General features: G+C 40.7%; 1 protein-coding gene across 3 annotated transcripts in view; it reads left to right on the top strand.

The window, feature by feature from the left end:
• Positions 1 to 22,247, top strand: part of Auts2 (activator of transcription and developmental regulator AUTS2) — a 1,103,484-nt gene that overhangs the window by 464,714 nt on the left and 616,523 nt on the right. For all 3 annotated transcript variants that reach the window (XM_057763815.1, XM_057763817.1, XM_057763816.1), the window contains exon 3: positions 9,577 to 9,678. In XM_057763815.1, coding sequence (XP_057619798.1) covers positions 9,577 to 9,678 — 102 coding nt within the window. The remainder of the gene's footprint in view (positions 1 to 9,576; positions 9,679 to 22,247) is intronic.

Consider the following 22,247-nt stretch of genomic DNA (forward strand, 5'->3'; position numbering starts at 1 on the left):
GTAAGAGGACCCAGCCCACTGTGGGTGTCACCACCCCTGGGTAGGTCATTCTAGGCTGTAGAAGAAAAGAAAGCTAATCCTGAGCCTGTCAGACAGCAAACCGAATCGCCCCATGTTTTCTGCTCCCAAGTTCCTCCTTGAGTTCCTGTCCTGATTTCCCTCAGTGACAAGCTCTGACTTGTAAGATGAAATTAATCCTTCCTCCCAAGTTTCTTCAGATCAGAGTGTTTTATCAAAGCAATAGGAAAGAAAGTTGCCTTCAGTGCTCTTGCCCTCAAAATGAAAAGCTCAACTAATGTTACCGCGAGTATAGCAAATTGCCACATAAGTGGGCCTACAATGGGAAGAAATATCTCCCTCTACACGGGATCCAGATTATAGTTTCCAGGCCCCTAGTGTCAAGATTTGTCATTTCCCCCCTCGTAGTTAGGAACATTAACAAGTTTCTAATGAATTCATGCAGATCAGCTAAAATGCTAACAAGAGTTGGAAATTTTGCTTGAGTAGTGATTCTTTTTCCATCCCATTGAAATGCTGTGTGTGTTGGGCAAGAATTCATGTTGCCTGGGAAGTTTATAGTTCTCCGTGTGTGATCATCGTTAGTGTTAATTGTCAACTTCAGAGCATCTTGACTCACCTGGGAGATGGTCCCCTGCCGCCTGCCTAAGGGGGATTATCTTCATTATCTGAATTGGTTTCTAATCCATCCTTAATTGTGGGCAGTACCATTTCCTGATTAGGGGTCTTGGACTGTGTGAAATGGGTATAGAAAGCTGATCACAAGCATTTTCTGTTTCCTGGCTTTGGATGCCCTGTAATCCGTTCTGTCAAGCTACTAGTGTCTTGATTTCCCTACCATCATGGATTATATTCCTGAAGTATGAGTCACAATAACTCCCCCACCCCCACTCCGAGTTGCTATTGTTGAAGTATTTCATCATGTCAGCTGGGGTGAAAAAGGAAAACCAAAATACTGCATACACTCCCTATACCTCCTTGCCTCTAAGTTAAGACTGTATTATCATCTTCTCTGCATTATTTTACCTAGGTTAAAGCTGGGATGTACTATTCAACTTTCCATTTTCTGAAACAGTAAGATTATCACTACTTTGTGTCTCTGAGCCTCTGGCCATGGTCCCTTAGATCCCAGGGCTAGTAAGATCGTGATAGATAGAAGCCAGTATAGGGTTTGAGGACCATCCTTCCTTACTGTTTAAAGAACTCCTTGTAACTTCAGAGGTAATCCAGTTAGTATTTTTTGAGGAATGTGTGTTTCCGAAGTCATTTAAACTTGTCTGTAATATGACAAGAAAAATCTTCTATTATCTCCATTAAAAAAGTTTCTTAGGGTATTAGTTTTTCTTTTTACTTGTATAATCAATTGAGTTAACTTTTGTAAATATTGCCATTAATATTGAGCAATTAGCATTTGATTGCACATTTTTACTTGTGGGGAAACAGGGCCTTACGTAGTTAATGCTGCATTTGAACTTGTTGTGTAGACAAAGATGTTCTGTAACTCTTGATCTTTCTGTTTCTCCCTGGCAAATGCTGCTATTCCAAGAATATGCCTCCATGACTAGTTTGGTATGTGCAGAACTAAATTTGGAACACAGGACTTCCTGTGTGCTAAGTAAGACTGTAACCACCAGATACATCCCTAGCCCCATAAGCAGACTTGTATGTTTTTCTTTCTCTTTTTCATGGTGCAGAGGCTTGAGTCTAGATACTCACACATGGTAAGCAAGAGTTCATTGAGCCACATCTCCTCCACCTTGCAGTACATGTTTTTGAAGGTGTCTACCATTGTAAGATACATTCGAAGACAAATTATAGCTGGGCTGAACTATAACAAAACAAGAAAAAAATTCTTTAAAAAGAAACTGTTATTAAAGTAAATCAGAACCTTAAATGCCTCACATCATCTAAATTATTAGAGTAGCAATCTTGTCTGTAAGCACATGTAATACTTAGAGAACCATTAACTTCTTTTAGTGGTTTTTGACCTTTTGCGGAACAAGTACTTTTAAAAATCTCAAATGCCAGAACGATGATTTCTTAACCCAACAGTAATTATATGCTACTTTTCCATTTATTTTTACTATACCTGATCCTTTGAAATAACTTAAATTACACATGATCGCTGTTTCCAGAAGAAAGACCATCATTGTTCATTCTGAAAGATGATGAATCCGTGGACTGAGTTAACTATTGTACATCACTCTTCACGTTACCTGCCCGTCAGCTTACTGGCACATATCAGAAAAATAGCCTTTCATGACTCTGGAATCTCTAGCACTCATATTATCAAGTAGGCATTAGGACCAGGTCTGTCTCTCCAAGAGCAGAGTGCATGCACCAAGGTAGGTATATGCCTGAAGCCATATAAGAAAATTGGGTGCTGTAGACTGAACTGAAAGGCATGCTGTCCCATAAGCTTCCTTAGATAGGGGACAGAACTGTGGAATGGAAAGGTTACCAGGCAATGGTTCATTCTTCTGCATTGCTCCATCCTTCAAGGACAGGGTGGGGACTCAATGCCCGTCATGTATGAATCCTAGAGTTTTTGCCACAGCACCTTTTATACTGGGTATGCTGGTGGAGGCCTAGAATTTCAGCACTCACAAGATACAGGCAGTAAGATAAGAAGTTCAAGGTTAAACTGGGCTGCACATGACGATGACACCAGCCTGGCCTCTAGGGGACCCTGTCTCAAATCACAAAACAAAAACAAAAACAAATGAGGAGCAAGCATAGAACTCTGGACTAAAACCTGGTCGTGAGCGCCCATAGGAATATTCATTTAACCACTCTAGTCGGTTAGATTTTATTTATCATTAAATGGACTTGATTTTATTTGTAAGAAGTTAGACAGGTTTTAGAGCCCCTTGCCCTGAGTTCTCGCAAATGTCTTTGGCATACTTTTGAACAACTTGACTGAAGTAACCTTAAGACAATGCAGGGACAAAAGCCTCATTGGTGTGGGTCAAACACAGTCAGTGACAACATGATAACCTTTCAGGTTTAAAAAAAGAAAAATGAAAGAGACGTCCAGTTTGATAGGTTTCTTTGTATTGTTTTACTGTCTTATCCTCTGTGATGGGAAAAATGACACCTAGGCTGCTTGTATCCTAAAGAGAAGGATTGCATCCATTTACTAGGGCTACTAGAACAAACAGTACAGTCTGTATCTTAGAAAGTTTTATATTTTCATGCTCTGGAGGCTTACAGTCCCAGTTTGAAGCCAGGGATGCATCTCAATGGTAAGCAGCTTGCTTAACCTGTGCAAGAGCCTAAGTATATTCCATCCCTGGAACAGAGAAAAAGAAAAATGGAACGTTTTTTTGTTTGTTTGTTTTGTTCTGTTTTGCCATTTGGATGTCTGGTGGGCCTATGTGTTGTTTTGTGGGTGACTGCCTTCTTGCTGGGTCCTTACATGGTGCTTCTCCTGTGTTTGGTTATCCTGGTAGCTCTCTCATTGTTGCCTTAATTTCTTCTTATCGGGGCACTGGTCAAAATAGATTACTGTGCGCTTATTTTCATCATTTTCTTTTTTTTAAAAGAATTCCATAGACTGCAGGAATGATCAGCAATGGGTGTTCATTAGGTTTATGGTTCTGCAGGCTGGGATTTGTCAGGGTGGGCTAGTGTGTGGTGAGGGCTCTAGGGTAATATCCTAGCATGTGGAAGTGGATTGAGAGCAAACCAGGTGGAGAGAGGGTTCGAGGGGCGGGACTCACCACATCCCTACTCCATCAGTAGCTCTGTCAATCAGGATGTGGGTGCAGTGAAGAGCCCTTGTTACCTAACTGCCTGTATGGGTTACTTTCCCATTGCTGTGGTAAAATACCCAGGCACGAAAGGCATCTTAAAAGAGAACATGGTTCATTTTGGATTGTAGCTTCTGAGGACAGTAGAGTATGTGGCTGTAGGGGCATGAAGCAGAGAGATCACATTTCACCTGCATACAAGAAGCAGGAAAAGAGAATAGCAAGTGAGGGGATGCTGGGAACTCTCAAAGTCATACCTAAGCCATACGCTTCCTACCTCATGGACCTATGTCCTAATGGTTCCATAATCTCCTCAAATACTATAGGCAAGCGGTAACCAAGTGTTCAACTGTGATAAATTATGGGGTGCCATTTGTCATTCAAACCATAGCTTCACCTTTCAAAAGGATTGATCTGATGATTAACTTTCCAGTGAGTGATGTTTGGAGGACACACTTTTACTCTGAATGCCACCCCAGTGGCCTCTTTCAACTTAATCACTCCAATCAGTATAATCCCCTTCTGAAGTACTAAGGGTTCATCTTTATTTGTGCATTTTGGCGAACTAGAAGTCTGTAACATAGGATCCAAAATATTCTAGAACCTACATCGTCACCTCCACATACCAAAATGTTCCCAATATTTTAAAAATGATTGATCATAGGAGTTCCAACACTAATTGAGCTCTGTCTCCACAGAGGCGATACAGCTTTTCATCAAAGAGTCCTTCAGTGATATGAACTGCACTCTTACAAAAATGACTGTGGACAGAGAAGGAACTGTCCATGTAATGAGATTTTTATTTTTGATCTGATTTGAAATGAGCTCAGTCCAAAAGTATGGCAAGTTGGAAAGAATCTTTGTGTCAACGTTCATATCATAAAATTTTTGATAGCTGTCATCCCAAGTATTTTATATTATAACAAGTTCTATATACTCTTGATTTTTCAATTAAAAGTGATGTGGGGCTGGAGAGATGCCTTGGGAGTTAATAGCGCCTGCTATCCTTCCAGGTGACTGAATTTCAGTGCCCGGCGTTCATATTAGGTGGTTCACGACTGCTTGTAGTGCCAGCTTAGGAGGATCTGATGCCCTCTCTGGCCTCTGTGGGTACTCACATGCCCACATACAGACATACTTGTAGAAATACATATACATAATAGTAAAATAAATCTTTAAAGCAAGGATATACAATGATGTATTGTGTTTTCTATACATTTGATTATAGTTGATTTAGAAAGCTTTATTATATAGATTTTAAAAGCCAGGCATTTTGGTGCACATCTTTAATCCTAGGCCTTGTGATGTGTAGACTGGAGGATCAGGAGTTCAGGGTCATCCTTGGTTACATACTGACTTTGAGAACTGTGTTTTAGAACACACACATCCACATACACTCTGAATCTTAGTACTAAAGTAGAGATGATAGTTAAACCTCATGGAACAATCTCAACAATTAAGTCCTAGATAGTCTGGTTTCATCTGCACATCTGTCTGCCCTCCATCTCAGGATTCTGTTCTCAATGTGTTTGAGAAGTGCAACTCAGTCATCCAGGGCTTTTATCCATAATTGTTGCAACGGTACCTTTTTACTGAACACCACACTATAAACAAAATTTCCTTAATAACAGAATTCAGCTAGTCTTAATAATCTCTGAGTTTAGAAATATTTCTTTCATTCAAATTAAGTGCAAAGCAAGCTCGATCTGTAGCAAATGGCTGAGGCGTCTTCCCTGTCTTTTCAGCTCAGTTCTTCCCTCCTTTGTCTTAAATTCACTTTTGTGTAGGAAGTGCCTGAGAACCTCACCTCCCACTGAATCTTCTGCAAGCGTCTGATTAATGATTAGAATTTGAGTGATGTGGAGAGGTGGCAGTGTCTAAGTCCAGATCCACATCACCTTCAAGAGTCGTTTCCTGCTCTCCTCTGCATCTCTGTCATCTCTAATATCTTTGTGAACCTTAGGTGAATTCTTTGGAATGTACATACAAACCTCTAATTTCTTGTCAGTCAAGATAAGAACCCATTCAAATCGCTTCTTAGGCTGATAGGGATTTCTCTGTTTCGCTCTAACTTATAATATGTCTTAATATATGACATTTTTTACCAATGTGTTTGAAAAGTGCTTTGAGTTATTACCTTCATTTTTCTGCTACTATACAATCTTGGTCAAACTGTTACTATATTGGAACATGGAATTTGGAGTAATCTGAATCTGCATTCACAGCCTCTTTGTTCACTTGTATTTGGCTCTAGAGGGAACTGTGTCTCATCCCCTTGGAGGTAAGAGTTGTGTTTCTGCATCATCCTTCTTAAGGGAATTGTGTACTTTCTGTACTGCGCTTCTGTGACTCCTGATGTGTGATGGAACTTCTGCCCTACCTGCTGGTAGGATGTGGGCATCCGTCAGATCACTCTGATTTCTTGATGGCTTATGTTTTTAGTGTCTGAGAGCTATCACTATCCAAGTCACGTGTAGGCACCTCACCGAAACAGTGTTTAGAATTTTCTTCTTTCCTTACCTCCCCCTCGCCTTTTCCCACTGAACCCAGACTCTGGTGATCTGGTAAGACTGGTTAGTCAGTAAACCGTGGTGATGCTCCTGTCTCTCTGCCCTAGCACCGGAATTAGAAAGGCATGCCCCTATTCCTTGCTTTCTACTTAGGTGCTTGGGATTCAAACTTAGGTCCTCATGCCTGCAGGTCAAGCTTTTCACCAGATGAGCCCTGGCACCAGCCCCCTCACATTCTCATTTATATTCATTCCTTGACTTGTGTTGCCTATATTCATAGTGAGGCTTCCTACCTCAATTCACCCACTCTAGAAAGTTGTTTACAGACATGCCCAGAAGTTTGTCTCTTAGGCAGTTCTAAATCCCATCAAGTTGACAATCAAGATTAACCATTCAGTCATTAATAGCAGTTGACACACTCCTGAGATCATAGTTCCAGAATACAGAGAACATGTTTTCCACAATGAAATCTAATGAAAAGGGAACTTGGCCTCTTATGTTTTATAAAAGATAATTCTGTTGATAGAATTACCACTACCCATGCCGGATACTCACTCCCTCATTCTGTTTAGTTTGCTCTAATTCAGTTGCCTCCTGTGAAATTAGAGAAGGGCCTATAGAAATTTTCACATAAACACAATCATAAGACTGGAAAGCTTGCTAGTCAGGTTTTTCACTGCCTGTGTTACAGCAAAAGCCTTTTAATGCTGGCCACCATGGATGCTGGGACAAATCAATGCAACCGGATTGATTTTTCTCAGGTCTTTAAATGTTTAAGCTCACACCTGGCCTTTGTGTTGTCTCCTGCTTGTAGGTAATAGCTGGGAATTCCAGGTGAAGGATTACAAGTTCTCAGCTACTTATGCTACCCACAAATGATCCGTTGGTTGCGGTTGAAAATACCGGTTTGAAAATGTATTCGTGGGATTAGGAATGAGCACGTCTTCCCTGAAATCTTGTGGTTTAGCTTTAGTGCTTAGGGTAGTCAGTCCGTGTCTTTGAAATATTGAGCTGGCTGACAGCTTAAAATCCTAAATTTCCTTTAAACTTGAGCAGGGCTTTGGAGGAAGAAGGGGGTGGCACGGGGGCGGTGGGAGAATGGATTTTATGTTCGGCTCTCCAAACAGAATTCACTTAAGTGTGTTTGCTGCCAGGGCCTGGGGAATGCAAGCCAGCTGATTCCCTGCCTTCCTCCTTGGGTTCTGCCCTCAGCCCAGATCAACATTTAGTCAGATAATTGACATTGGAGCCTCTGAGGTCTGTTGTGGGCCTTGTTATAAAATCATTTTCCTTTCATGAAGAAGCATAGAAGAGGGACGAAGTACAATGTCCAGGTTTAGTTAAGCTAGGTTTGTATAAGGAATAGTCCCTGATACTCTTTTTTTATTTTAAGGTATAATTTTTTGCTAGTGAGCAGTCATGCCTGCATATGGTGGGGAGAGAACAACTTTCAGGAAAAGGTTCTCTCCTACCGTGTGGATTCTGGGAATTGAGTCTTCACAAGACCCGCCACCATCCCAGACATACTGAAGTCCAGGGGCATGGTAATACACTGCAGAATTGTGACTGTGTTCTGTGTGATTCTCTGCCTGGGCACTGAGCATTGAACCAGCAAACAGCAATAGAATCAGGAATTTGGGTTCTAGATTTTGGCCTCAGGTTTTTTGTTGTTTCTTCATCCATGCTTTAAAATGGTTCTGCCTACCACTGTGGGAGAATCAGTTAGATAATACATCCTGTCTTGTCTTGCTTTTGAGATGGGCCTCAGGTATGCTAGACTGACCTTGAACTCATTGTGTAACAAGGATGACATTTAACCAATGATAACCCTGCCTCCACTTCCCCAGCACTTGGATTACAGGTACGTGTGTTACCCTCCAGAGGGTTTTCACAGTGCAGAAGGTCAAACTCAGGCTTTTGTACAATTATTCCATGAGTAAGCTATATTGCCAGTCAAGAATGAGAGTTCTGATGCTGCTTATTAATCAGAGTATATGCTCCACATGCAGGTTTGATGGTCGGTGTGACTATTGCAATAGTACTGATTCCAGCCAAGCTGGTCCAGCTGGTAAAGGAGTTCCCACCAAGTTTGTTGACTTGTGTTTCATTCCTGGGATCCATGTGGTTGATGGAGAGATCTCACTCCCAAAAGTTATCCTCTGACCCCTATAAATACAATTTGGCATGTGTCCTACATCCCTCATGTACACAGATAAATAAATATATTAAGTTTTTTAATGCATCATACTTAACAAGATTTGAGATGAAGCTCGTTCGATAGTATCTCACATTCATAGATGTGATAGTACACCCTTCCTTGTGAGCCACATCCCAGCCCCCAAATTCTTGCTTCATAAACAGTGAGAAGGTAATTATCTGAAAAGACATTCTTCTGACCTATCACACACCAGTTAGAAGAGGCTCATACAGCTTGCATCAGGATGAGGTTGGAATTAGTAAATTTCATATTAGAGTAGGAGAAAACTCAGTCCTTAAAGGGCTCAGGAGAATAAAAAGGGAAATGTGTCCTATCTTTTGAGCATCATTAGAGTTTGGGCGCTATTGCCACTATGGGTGAGATGAGCCCAAATGAGCTCCGAAGGCTGATAAGTCTAGCATGCCAGAAGATGGAGACTATGGCTTGGTTGGTAGAGTGCTTGCCTTGTATGTGCAAGGCTCCTGTGTTCGGTGTTTAGTCCCCAGCACTGCGTAACCCGAGTGTGATAATGCCTGATACCTCTAATCCAAGTCACCAGAAGACGGATTCAGAAAGATCAGAATTTGACAGTTACCCTTAGATACACAATGAGTTCCAGGTCATTCAGCCACATGAGACTCTGTCTCGAATAAGAAAAGGCAGTGTGTGTGTGTGTGTGTGAGAGAGAGGGAGAGAGAGAGAGAGAGAGAGAGAGAGAGAGAGAGAGAGAGAGAGAGAGAGAGAGAGAGATTTAAAAAGGCCAAAAGAGGAGTAGTAAAGAGCATTCACTGCTTTAGGAGGATATCTGAGTTTGGTCCCCAGCACTCACAGTGGACAGCTTATACCTGCCTATATCTCCAGCTGCAGAGGCATCCAGCGCTCTCTTCTGGCCTTCATAGTCCCGCACTCGTGTGAGTCCACACACACACACACACACCCACACCCACACCAGATGTTCTATAAGTTTAAGCTAAATCGAACGTTGGGGTTCAGGCCTTTAAATTGGCAAGGCTCCTAGTGCAAAGCTCATGAGTCAAGAAATGAGTATGTGTGGATGTCTCTGACTTTCTCCTGTCTTGCTTTTCTCCGTTCCTTTCAGGTCAAGCCAGGACAGAACAGCTGCAGGGACAGTGACAGCGAAAGCGCTAGCGGAGAATCCAAGGGTTTCCACCGGAGCAGCTCTCGTGAGAGGCTCAGCGATGTAAGTGTGAAACGCCTCAGACCACTCCTGGACCCCCGTACCCTCCCAGTGCAAGGATTATGCACCCCGTTCAGATGGCTCACACGCTGGGACTGTTGTTAGGCTTGCTCTCTTGGTATATGTGTTTGTGTCTTTCACTTATTTTGTCATTCCAAAATGTTGGTTGACCGAAAATGAATTCTCACAAATTATGGGGGTTTCAGAAATGGCTAATGAAAGTGCTTGCTGTTCAATCCTAAAATCAGAGTTCATATTCCCAGAACCCAAGTAAATGCCAGGTGGGCGTAGGACCCTTCCTGTTATCTCAGTGGTTAAGAGGCAGAGATAGTGAATCCCTGCAATAAGTTGGCTTGTTACTATCGCCACAGCAGCTAGCCCATTGCTCAGTGAGAAACTTTGTCTCAGTGACTAGAGATTAGGACATGGAGAGGAGACCCAGTGCCTAAGAGCACTGACTGCTCTTCCAGAGCATCCGGGTTTGACTCCCAGCACCCACATGGTCATTCACAGTCATCCGAAACTATAGTCCACTGGAATTCTATACATGAAGGTAAAACACCAATGCACATAAAATAAAAATAAAATGCGTGATTGAGGGAGACACTCATTGTCAGAGTCAGCCTCCATCCCCACATGCACGTGTGCTCCCACAACCAAGAACACATGTAGACACGTGTACCCATGAACATACAACATAAACACTGAAAAAAATAAAATGAAAGTGGGGATACTTTTTCCCTAGGAAATAAGAGGTGGGCCAGCGAAATGACTCAGTAGTAAGGGTCCTTGCTAGTAAGGCTGAAGAAATGAGTTTGACCCGAAACTGACAAGGTGGAAGAAGAAATTCCTGAAATTTGTTCTCTGCCTTTCACCCGCACATACTGTGTCTTAGTTAGGGTTTCTATTGCTGTGAAGAGACACCATTACCATGGAAACTCTTATAAAGGGAAGCAGTTAACTCTGGTGGCTCTTTGCAGTTCAGAGGTTCAGTCCATTATCATCAAGATGGGACATGGGGGTGTGCTGGCAGTCATATGGGTAGCTGAGAGTCCTACATCTTGGATTGTAGGCAAGAGATAATGGTCTTAGACACAGGGCAGTATTTTGAGCATATATGAGACGTCAAAGCCCACCCCACTGTGACACACTTCCTCCAGCAAGACCACACTTTCTCCAACAAAGCCGCAAGTCCCCATAGTGCCACTCCCTTCTGGGAGCTATTTTCTTTCAAACCACCACACTATCAAACTTGCTCACCCACACTACATTCATAAATCAGTCAAACAAAAAGAACTAACAATATTTTTTTTATCAGAATAGCAGTCAGTCAGTACCATACCTGCAAGATGACATCATGTTGCTATGCTGTGATCTTAGTAATTTATACCTTGGAATCCTGTAGCAATCTATCTATGCTTGTTTTCGTATGTTAGGATGAGTTATGTGTCCAGTCAGGGTAGATGCCTCTCTTGGCAAGAGAGAAAATTATTAATAATTTTCCTAACAGATTTCAAAGTGGAAAACCTTGTTAAAAAATGACTGAGGCCCTGGATTTGCCTGTTCTCCTGTAGACCTGGCTCCTATGCACCTGCAGGCCAGGTCCCTTCCACCCTTCAGTGTTACCAAGGATAGCAAGGTCTCCTTTTGGCTTCATAGTCTCCTTAATAAAAGAAGTTAGACAGGGAATCAAAAGGCATTTCAAGTACTATTTTACTAGACTTTAAGGGAAAAACAATATAACAGACAAGATGTAAATCTCTGCCGCTGCTGTAACTTAACTTAGGGGTCAAGGCCTGTGGTGTAACAAACCAGGTTCCGTCACTTAGTCTCAGTTTAGTCAATCAGTAGAGCCGAATGAATAGTGAAGATCAGTATTAGGAGATTTATTTGATATGTTCACATTAGGAGAAAGAGATACAGCACTTCCTCCCAATACTTGAAGGTAAGTTTTTGATAGAAAGCAAAAAATTTGCATAATCAAGCAGTCTAGCCAGGTGTAGTGTCCCATTTGCTCAGGTCTTTTCTGCAAGGTCACCTGTCAATCTTTCTTCTGGCAGGCATGTTCCTCCTCTAGCTACCCTGAGGGCTTTATAGGCTTTCATAATCCCAGAAGGGGGTTCCTGGGGAAATTCTAATCTCTTGGGGTCCATTCTTCCAATTGTTTGATGACCTACAAGGGCGGCACAAGTGTCTTGTTAGGACTCATTGATTCCTGCCAGACAGGCCTTTACACGGCCTGGAGAAGGGAAGTGCCGAGAAGGAGAAAGCCGTGTGTTTTGCAAGCAGCCACATGGATAAAGGAGAGAGAGAGGTTTCAAAGAGACAGTGAAAAGCCCAGGGAAAGCCTGCTTAGCCTTTGGCCAGTATCCAAAAAAGGGGATAAAGCAAAGTAAAACACAATGTCTTGCTTTTTGAGGCCTGTCTCAGAAAAATGGGCAGGCAGAAGCAGTACCAAGAGGAGGCTTCTGGGAAGGGAAAGTAGATTATCTCATTAATAGGATAATAACCTCTTCCATCTCCTGGGTAGATGTGCTACCCAGGGCTAAAGATGGAATTAAGAACAAAGCCCAGGTACCTTCACCTTTCTGTGAGGTAGTTTAAAATCTTAGGGATGTCAAAGCTGATGTTCATGTTTCAAAGGAAAGAAGCTGTAGGGTCCAAAGCTTCTGTAGCCTGAGGCTGCAGTAGTAATACCCCTGTTTCTCCTGAAATCCATCCACCCTGCGTTGGACTCCCCTGGTCCTCCTGGATCTGTTTTATTGTCTGTGCCAGAGCCGACTGCTACAGACTCTTTTGGCTCCTTCCCTCACTTGTCATTTTAGCACCGTTCAGGCCCCATCTTTGCCCCTTTGAGAAACACTTGGAAGCTGTCCTGAAATACAGGCTTAGTGGAGAGGAATTTTATTTCATGATGTCAAGAAGCAACATTAATCGAGTTAAGTGCAAGATGTGGGGGTGTGCAAAGGAGAGAAGTTTTGAGTCTCCAACGTTACAAAGCAGTAGAGGTCTGATAGCGATTATGTGTGTGATCGGTCCTTTACCCTGTTCTCCTCCATTCTTTCAATCTCAGCAACATTCGTTACTGGGAACAAGGTGGTGTGTTACAGAGAAAATACTAGAGTTTCTCCTCAAGGAGAAAGAGGCATTACATTTTTCACTTTAAATGTTAAAAGCAGAGAATAATAATGTGTGTGTGTGTGTGTGTGTGTGTGTGTATACACACACATTTACATTTTGTACGTCAAAGTACCCATGTGTGTATGGGTTGCATATGACTTGACTTGTGTGTGGAGGTCAAAGGACAACTTGGGCTAGTTGCCTCTCTCCTTTTACCATATGAGTGCCAGGAATTACTCAGGTTCCCAGGTTTGGAAGCAAGCCCCTTTATCTACTGAACCATCTCACCAGCATATATATATATATATATATGATTTTTAAGTACATATATGTTAAGATTCTGTATTTCAAACTGTTTTTAGTAAGCAATGTCCACTAAAACAAAATGCTGCAGATAGCTTTCCCATCCCACATGACCATACTACACTTCTAATACCATGCCTCAGTATATAATACTGCATTGTTCTGACACATTTCATTATGACCTCTGGTCATTCTGTCTGCTGATGCTGCATTACCCTGACTCACTTCATAGGCTGATCCTTCGTTATCCTGGCTCTCTTAGTCACTGTTCTGTTGCTGAGAAAGGACACCATAACTAAGGCAACACTTATGAGAAAAATTATTGAATTCGGGGCTCACTCACAGTTTCAGAGGCTTAGTTTATTTTCATGGCAGCATGCGGTCATGGTGGTAGAGACGTAGGTGAGAGCTTCGTCTTGCTCTGAAAGCAGAGACAGAGAGAGAAACAGAGACAGAGTGATAGAGAGACACTGAGTCTACCATGGACTTTTGAAACCTCAAATCCCAGTCCCAGTGATTCACTTCCTCCAGTAAAGTCACACCTCCTAATCCTTCTAATCATTTCATAGAATTCTGTCTACTCTTTAGTGACCAAGCATTCATACATATGATCCTGTGGGGGCCATCGTTATTTAAACCACCACACTGACCCATTCCATCTGATAATAATGTATTACACTGACCTCTTCTATGTAGTAGTACTGAATGACCCATTTTACATGACTGTGTGTATTACTCCACCCTATTCTTTAGGCCCAAATACATCACCCTGACACATTCCATGTGATGGTACTATGATAATGTTACATTTCCCTTTATCAACCAAAGTAGACAGCACCAATACACAACTTTTTCCCCCCAACACTTTCAAGTAAGTTAGTTGTTTGGTGTGTGGACATTTGCATTCTCAGAAGAATTAGCAGGAGTAAGCAAAGCCATTATTCTTGCAGTATTCCTTAATATGTTGTTAAATAAAGAACACTTTCTTTGACTGTGAGTGAAATTCTGGATATAATAATGCTAGTTTCTTGATGGATTTCACTAGTTTTATGATAGAATTATACAATCTTGAAAAAGTAAGCGCTCTGCTGACCTAAATTTCAAACACTGAATGCTTACTTAGGTCTTCTGGGATTTTGTTGTATGATTTGTTTATATTTGTTTTTGTGTTTTGTAATCCTGGTTAGGATAAAACTTGCTGTTAGCCAAGGATGCGCTTGAACAACAGATCCTCCTGCCTTAGCCCTTCACGTTCTGGCAGACATTTCTTCCCATACCCACATTGTGCTTTTAGTATAAGATTTTATTGACTCTGTAAGTATTCCAGGTTTACCTAATCAGACTTCAATTATGACTTTGACCAGTGGTTCTCAGCCTTCCTAATGCTGTGCCCTTTAATACAGTTCCTCAGGTTGTGGTGACCCCAACTATAAAGTTATTTCATCAGTACTTCATGACTGTAATTTTGCTACTGCTATAAAGTCTAATGTAGATATCTGATATGCAGGATGTCTCAGACCCCTATGAAAGTGTCGTTATCCCCAAGAGGGGTCACAACCCACAGGTTGAGAATGACTGGCTTACAAGATAGAAACGTGGTTAGTTTAGGATTGTCATCAATTTCAATGGTAGTTGGGTGCTTTTTCCATTTTACCTGCTGTGGCTTTCATAGAAATAAATTCCAGCCTCTGCACAAAACTGCCAAAAGTGAACTCAAAAATGAATCAGTTAAGACAAACCTATAAGACAAGATAATGGAATTTACAGAAGAAAATAGGTAAATCTTCACGAGTTGTGCCTTTGCCATTGGGTTGTTTAAGGTGTGACACCAAAAGTATGACCAGCAAGAGACCAAGAGATAATTTGTACCTCAGAAGGAGTGATCGTGAGATGGGAAGGACATTGTGTAGAATGGGAAAAACATACCTGATAGTGTTTATTATCCAGAGTGTGCAAAAAAATATTCGTGTATTTCAACAGTAAAAGGGCAGTCTATTTTAATGTTACGCTGGGAACTTGAACTGCTGTGTGTGCAAAGGAGAACTCCAAAGAGCTGCTGAATGTGTGAGAAGATTCTCAAAGTCCTTCATCCTTAGAGATGCAAATTCAAAGTAAAACCAGAGGCCTGGAGAAAGTTCAGTGTTCATGAACTTACCTTGTTCTTCCAGAGGTCCAAGTATGATTTACAGTGTCCATCTTGTGTATTTACAATTACCTTCACTTCAGCTCGACTCAGGCACCTGTACTCATCTCCACATACCCACTCCAACATACACATCAATTCAAAATAAAAATAAAATCTTTTTAAAAACTGAAGAATCAGTTTACTCATAATAAGATTGTTATAAGCAAAAAAATAACAAATGTCACTTGCATGGAGAAGTTGATAAACTCATTTGTTTCTGACAAGAGTATAAAATGGTGTGGCCACTGAGTAAACAGTTTTGGTAGGTAATAGAAGGCTATAATCTATAGTTTCCCTATTAACTATTAGGTCCATTCTTCAGCACGTAGCTAGAAAGATGAAAAACGAGAGTTTGTATTGAGTTCTGAGGCTCTGTACAACAGCCTAAGAGTAAAACAACCTGTTTGTCTTTCAAGAGAAGAAAAAATAGAGGAAATATGTCGTATATACACAAAAGAATATAGGCAGTCACAACAAATGCTGGCATTGTAATACTGTCTTAATTTGCTTTCTATTGCTGTAATAAACTACCATGACTATAAGAAACTTGGAGAGGAAAGGGTTTATCTTACAGCTTACAGTCCATTATGAGGGGAACTTGGAGGCAGGAACTGAAACCGAGGCCATGGAGCAGTGCTGCTTGTTGCTTTTGCTCATCATGGTTTCCTAGCCTGCTTTCTTATATAACCCAGGCCCACTTGTCTAGGAGTAGCCCTGCCCACAATGGGCTGGGCACTCCTGAATAAATAAATCATCAGTGATGATAATGCCCCCACACACTTGCCTATAGGCCATTCCAAAAGAGGCATGTTCTCATTGAAGTTCCTTCTCAGATGTCTCTGGCTTTGACAAGTTGAGGAAGAAAAAAGACATCTAACCAGGACATATACTTAGAACAAAATGATAGGCTGTGGAAGCAACATGGTAGCCGTGATACATTCTAGCATGTGGGATATTGAGGTAAGAGAATCATCAGTTCAAGGCCACCCTGAGTTACACAGATTCTTTCTCAAAACAACAATTTGACTTATAATCCAACCTAACCACAGGATTCCTCTTGATACCATGTCAGCTCTTAGGAGAGTAAGGTGTTACCGTTTTAGTTGGTCATTAGTCAATGGTAGTAGAGAGGGGAAAGTAAAAGACTACCTGCTATGTAGAGTTGTCCACAATTCCAGCTACTCCAGAAGCCGAGGCAGGAGTCTAAGTGAAAGACCACCTGGGGCAATTAGAGAGACAGATGCCTGTAGTCTCAGTTGTTCTAGAGGCCCAGGCAAGAAGACTTCAAATTCAAGGATAGCTTAGGGAATTTGGCAAGCCCTTGTCTCAAAATAAAACTTGTAAAAGGGAGGAATGTAGTTCTGTGGTAGAACGCTTGCTTGGCTCAGGGTTTTTTTTCCCAAGCACTTTGCAATTTTTGACAAAAAAAAAAAAAAAAAAAAGCAAAACAAAAAAAAAATTCTGCTGTTTTTGCCTTTTAATTTTCAAAATATATACATTTTGCTTATTCTTTTTTTAAATGGGTAGGAAATATAACTTCTAATATTATGTCTGATAATTATGTCTGTTGTAGTTATTTTTTTCTTACATTGTCATGTTTTTCTTCTCTTGCATGACAGTTTAAAAAATGCATGCGTGTGTGTGTGTGCGCGCGCACCTGCATGCATGCGGGCATACACACACAATGCACAATATGTCAAAGGGTCCAGAAGAGGTCACTTCTGGAACTAGAATTAAAAGCAATAATGAGCCACCCAAAGTGGGTGCTAGAAACTACTAGCTGAAGGAATTCCTACAGCACCTCCCCTTTTTGTTAAATAAGAGAGTTTTAAACCTAGAACAATATTATATACAATTAAAACAAACATCAAGTATAAAAATTAGAATTTTAATCATAAACAGCATCTAGCAAGAAATGTGATAAATTTTTCAATAATTATCCTATCCTATGGATTCTTGTATTACAAATAACTTGGCCAAGTCATGAGAGGAAAGTAACTACAACTATCTAATCTTCAACCCCATGGAAAAGCTGAGAAGGGAAAAAATGTTACTTGAGTAAGCAGGAAGTGCAATTAAGCAACTTCCGAAATGTGCAACAAATGCCAGACAACTGGCAACCTGGGCAATCACCCAAAGTCTCGTTTGCAACCTTGGAGCAACCAACTTTGGCTAAGCCCTAGAGTAACTCACAGGCCATTTTTAGAGGCAGGAAAAAATTTAAATCCGTCTTCCCCTGTCTTGCCAAGATTTACAGTCTTTTTTATTTTGTTCTGCTTGTCCTATTTGGACATCATGCATTTTGTCAGTGGTTGATGCCTGGGCAGTTTCTTGCACAAAGGCCAGTTTTGCCAAGAAGAAAACAACCTCCAAGTGGAGTGTCTTTGGTGCTCAACAGTTTCTCGGGAATACATTGGTGCTGACAGGAAGAATCGTGTCTCACATCAACAGAACATTTTTTAAACGCCATATTCTACAGCTCTTTGAAGTGGGTGAAGATTACTTATCATCTATGTAGAATACAATCTCTATGAATATAAAGAACCTGATTAGTCTAACTTTCAGAAACATGGATGACTGTTGACCTTTAATTCTTAATACCTATATAGCTTAAAGGCTAAGACTTTATATTCGAATATCAAACAAGCTTTAAACTGTGCAATAAATGAGGACAGTGATTTCAAAATGTAAACAATGTGTAAGTATCTTGATCAGAGGTCGAAATGTATAGTGCAATATAATAATATATCCTAAAATTGTATAAGTATACAAAATGTCTTAAGAAGAGGTAGAATCATGCATGCATATAATATGACAAAATAACTTTGCCTAGTATACAAATATTGTAGACAGAAATAGGAATATATTCAAAATAATTTGATTTGTATCAATATGCAAGAATCTATACCAATTTAAATTGCCTATAAATAATAGCTCACAGTTATTCACTCTATTATTCATTTTTATTATTAGTGTGATATTATTAGTGTTAGTAAGCTCACACTAATCTATTATCCCATCCAGGTAGAGTATGAGACTCTTAATCTCAGGATCATGGGTCGAGCCCCACATTGGCACCAGATAAAGATGGACATTAAAAAGAAATCCCACCCTAGTTCAGAGTTGAGTATACTAAAGGATTATTTATTAAGGGGTAGATTGACAGATCACAGTCTTCTGCACGATAGGGGGAAGCGAAACTGAATCCAGCAGCTGGAAGAGAGAGTGCCCATGTGATTTAATTTTTCCTTTATAGTATAAGAGGCCACGCCCAAGTGTGCTGGTAGCTTAAAAGCTACTGGCTAAAGGAGTTCCTACAGCACCCCACAGAGCCATTCTCTTGTCCTGACCTTTTTTTTTTCTAAATTGGATGTGTAGCAGTGTCAAGTATTTCTTGAATATGCTGCATATTTTATATTTTTGTTTTTATAGGCATTCTTTATTCTATATATGTGGCTATATAATTGCCACATGGAAATTGTTCCCTCTTTTTGAGGTTTCCTGCATGCTTTTTGTATGACCTGAAAAACTATTGTCTATAGGCAGTTCTCCTCTGGATTGTGTATGCTGCCTAGTTGCTGATATACCAAAATAATTTTTTCATTGATTTGAAGGGAATGCAAAGGATTCCCTACTTGGGTGTGCTAAGAAACCATTCCTGCTTTGTCTTGGTGGCTGTTTTGTTCACCTAGAGTAATTTTTCCCACATATATTCCATAGGGAACCTTCTAAATTGATGCACCCAACCTGTGGCCTGTAGCATCTTGTGGAAGGGCATTTCTATGAAAACACCTCAATACGAAATCTGTTTTAAAGTTTTAGGTTTGTTTTTTTCTTTCTTACTTCATTAAGAGGAAAAAAACAGCTAAATTTTGTGGTTATTGAACATGAACTAGAGTATAATGTCAAAAAGTTGACCATACCTGGCCACTTACTATTGATGTGAACCTTGCTCTTTCATCTTCAGGTTTATGAATTCCAACCATGTTTTTTCCCCCCCTCAAATTTGTAATTCTGATCTTCTCAATTCTGGGACCTTCACCTCTTGAGCTCTGGCGGGTCACCCACCACTGCACACACATTGTGACACAGAAACTTCCCTGGCCATAATCTGGGAGTATTGTTCTTTGTATCCCAGGCTAGCCTGGAACTTACTGCTCAGCCAAGGATGACCTTGAATTCCTGATCCTCTTTTCTCTACTTCCCCTGTGCTGGAATACCAGGTATGTGTCTTCATGCCTGTTTTATAGTGTGCTGAATGTTATGCCCAAATCCGCAAAGCCCCACAAAAGCCAACAAGGAAACCAAGAGTCCTGTACGTAAAAGCAAAGAGCCTTTATTGTAATCAAGTTTGCAAAGTCGGTGTTCTGCATGTACAACACATTGGAATAGCCAGAGAGCCCCGAGCTCAATTAGAATTGGCTTTTTATAGTAGTAAATGTGGGGGTGAGGGGTTTCTGAGGTTCAGGACCCCTGATTGGCTGACATTTGTCAAGGCGTGTCCTGGTGAGTGTGCCTTGGCAGGTGATCCTATCTACTACAGTAGTTGTAATGTTAGACATTTGAATGGTCTGTTCTTGGGCGGTGGTCAGGTCCTACAACAAGGTATTGCCTCAGGGTAAATCAGGCCTCTTACTAAATTTCTCAAGGGCCAAGTTCTACTCTGGCAGGTGATAATGGTTGGGAATAAAGAACTTCCTTTGGGTGACCTGCTGAAACTTAGCTTATCATGGCTGGCCCCCACACTGAAATGGAACTCTGAGCTTAGTTCATGATAGGCCAGCACTCTCTGTACTGAGCCACACTCCTAGATCTCAAGGTAACTTTACTTTTCTTTCAGATAATATTTCTCTACACTGTCTGTTGAGTAATGTTAGAAGCATTTGTTTGGGGGCGTATATTTGGTCCCTGTTAGACAGCAGTTCTCATTACAGAGTTTTCAACTAAGTTCAAAATTCCCTTCAGTCTTTCACACTTGGTGGTATTTGATACTTAGACAATGGAGGCTTACTCTCAAATGAGGCTAATCAAGACATCCTATTGTTCTAGGGTTGTCTTCTTAATTCAGCAGGCAAAGAAAAATAAGGGAAAAGAAAAACCCAAAACTTAATGTAGTTGGAAGATTTGATTCACGGGTAAAGATTTAGCAGCCCAGTGGGCTTGGGTTTTCTCTATTAAGTCCTCCCAAACGGTGTTGTCAAGGAGGGTATAATTTGCCACAAGACTTTGAGATTATCTTCATCAAGGAGACATTATAACTTGTTCAGATTAGTCACAAAGGAAAAAGTTAAGGAAATAATTGAACATATAAATATTCATGAGGAGTTATTCAAGGGGGAAGTACTGCTTCTGATTTATAGATAATTTTATAATTGAGAAAGTTGTCAAAACTTGGGAATTGAATTTGAAAATTCAAATAAATGGAACAAAGTTTTGGATAACAGATCATGAGCATCTTCCACAAATACAGTGGAGTTCTGTATTCACATAGGATCATTTATCAGTATGCATTCCCCCAAAACTCAGAGGCCAACAAGAACAGAGCCAGCAAATGTTTTTCTCATACAGAATTGGTTTACTAACAAGAAAGAAGCTGAAAAGCCCCAAGATCTATAACTGGTGACCAGAGACCTTGTGAGCTACAGATGAAATTCTCCTTCGCCCATTGGCCTGCGTGAAACTCAGTTAGTTTCCTTGGGTCTGAAATCAGGTGAAAATGATACCCAGAATAGAACACATTCAGGAGAAATTCCCTCATATGTAAGGGAGGACCAGGCCTGCCTTTTCCTGAGGCCTGAGACTGAGGGACAAGCTGTCTGCTTTCCCGAATGTCCTATAAATTTAAAACAGAAGTTCCTTAGTTTTGATCAAGTATCCGGCCACCTCATTGTCCAATGAAGTTAATACAGAAAGTTAGTCATCTGAAGTTCCTTTCTGAAGTTTGGAAATGGACATATGAGGTGGGCAGACACTTTTCAACTCATGATAGCTCGTTATTTAAAAATTCGCTTAAGATGTAAAAATAATTGCTTAAAGTTTTGGGTTTTAGGTCCAAGGGACACAATGAGGCAGATTGTTCTTTTGGGGTAAGAGATTTATTAATTAATTGATAGACAAGCAGATAATGGCACGGGGTTGACAAAGTGTTTAGACACACATGGCATAACGGGAATTCATTCTAACAGCTTTCAGAAGTGTGCCATGTGGGCTGAAGAGATAACTCAATGATTCAGAGCAGTGGCTGCTCTTCCAGAGGTCCTGAGTTCAATTCCCAGCAACTATGTTGCGGCTCACAGCCATCTACAATGAATTCTGGTGCCCTCTTCTGGCATGCTGGCATACATGCGAGCAAAACACTGTATGCATAATAAATAAATAAATAAATAAATAAATAAATAAATAAATAAATAAAATCTTTAATAAAAATAAGTGTGCCATGTGTTTGTTGAATAGTTCATTAGTGGGTATTTCTGTTTCTACTAGCTTGAAGTGGGGAGGCAAGAATCTAAAGAACTGGTTGCTTTAGTTCTGGAAACCAAAATTCAAGGAATAATCAAAGTTTAACCAAAATGGAGGAAGTTTACCAAACCAAAGATCATGGCCGTGGTTAAGAAGGATTAAACTCTGGACTTTGAAATACTGACTCTGCTTTTTGTATGAAGGTAGGAGTGGGACTTAGGGAAAGCCAGAAGGCCTCTGAGCATAAGGGCATTTGGGTGAGAATGTGCGGCGGATGAGGTACAGGAGAGGTGCAGTTTGATGTTGAAATATGACATTTCTCGTGCTTTTTCAACTTGGTACTCCATTTTTATTTTTTTGAGATACAGTAGTCCAAGCTGGTCCTGAAGTTGTGTTTTAAAGACTGACCTTGAACTTCTGGTTCTCTGCCTCCATTTGCTGAGGTCTAGGTGTGCACCACCATGCTTTTTTTAATGCAGTGCTTGCGATGGAACCTAAAGCTTCA

The sequence above is a fragment of the Chionomys nivalis genome, chromosome 3 (genome assembly GCF_950005125.1).
Source record: "Chionomys nivalis chromosome 3, mChiNiv1.1, whole genome shotgun sequence".
Classification (NCBI taxonomy): domain Eukaryota; kingdom Metazoa; phylum Chordata; class Mammalia; order Rodentia; family Cricetidae; genus Chionomys; species Chionomys nivalis.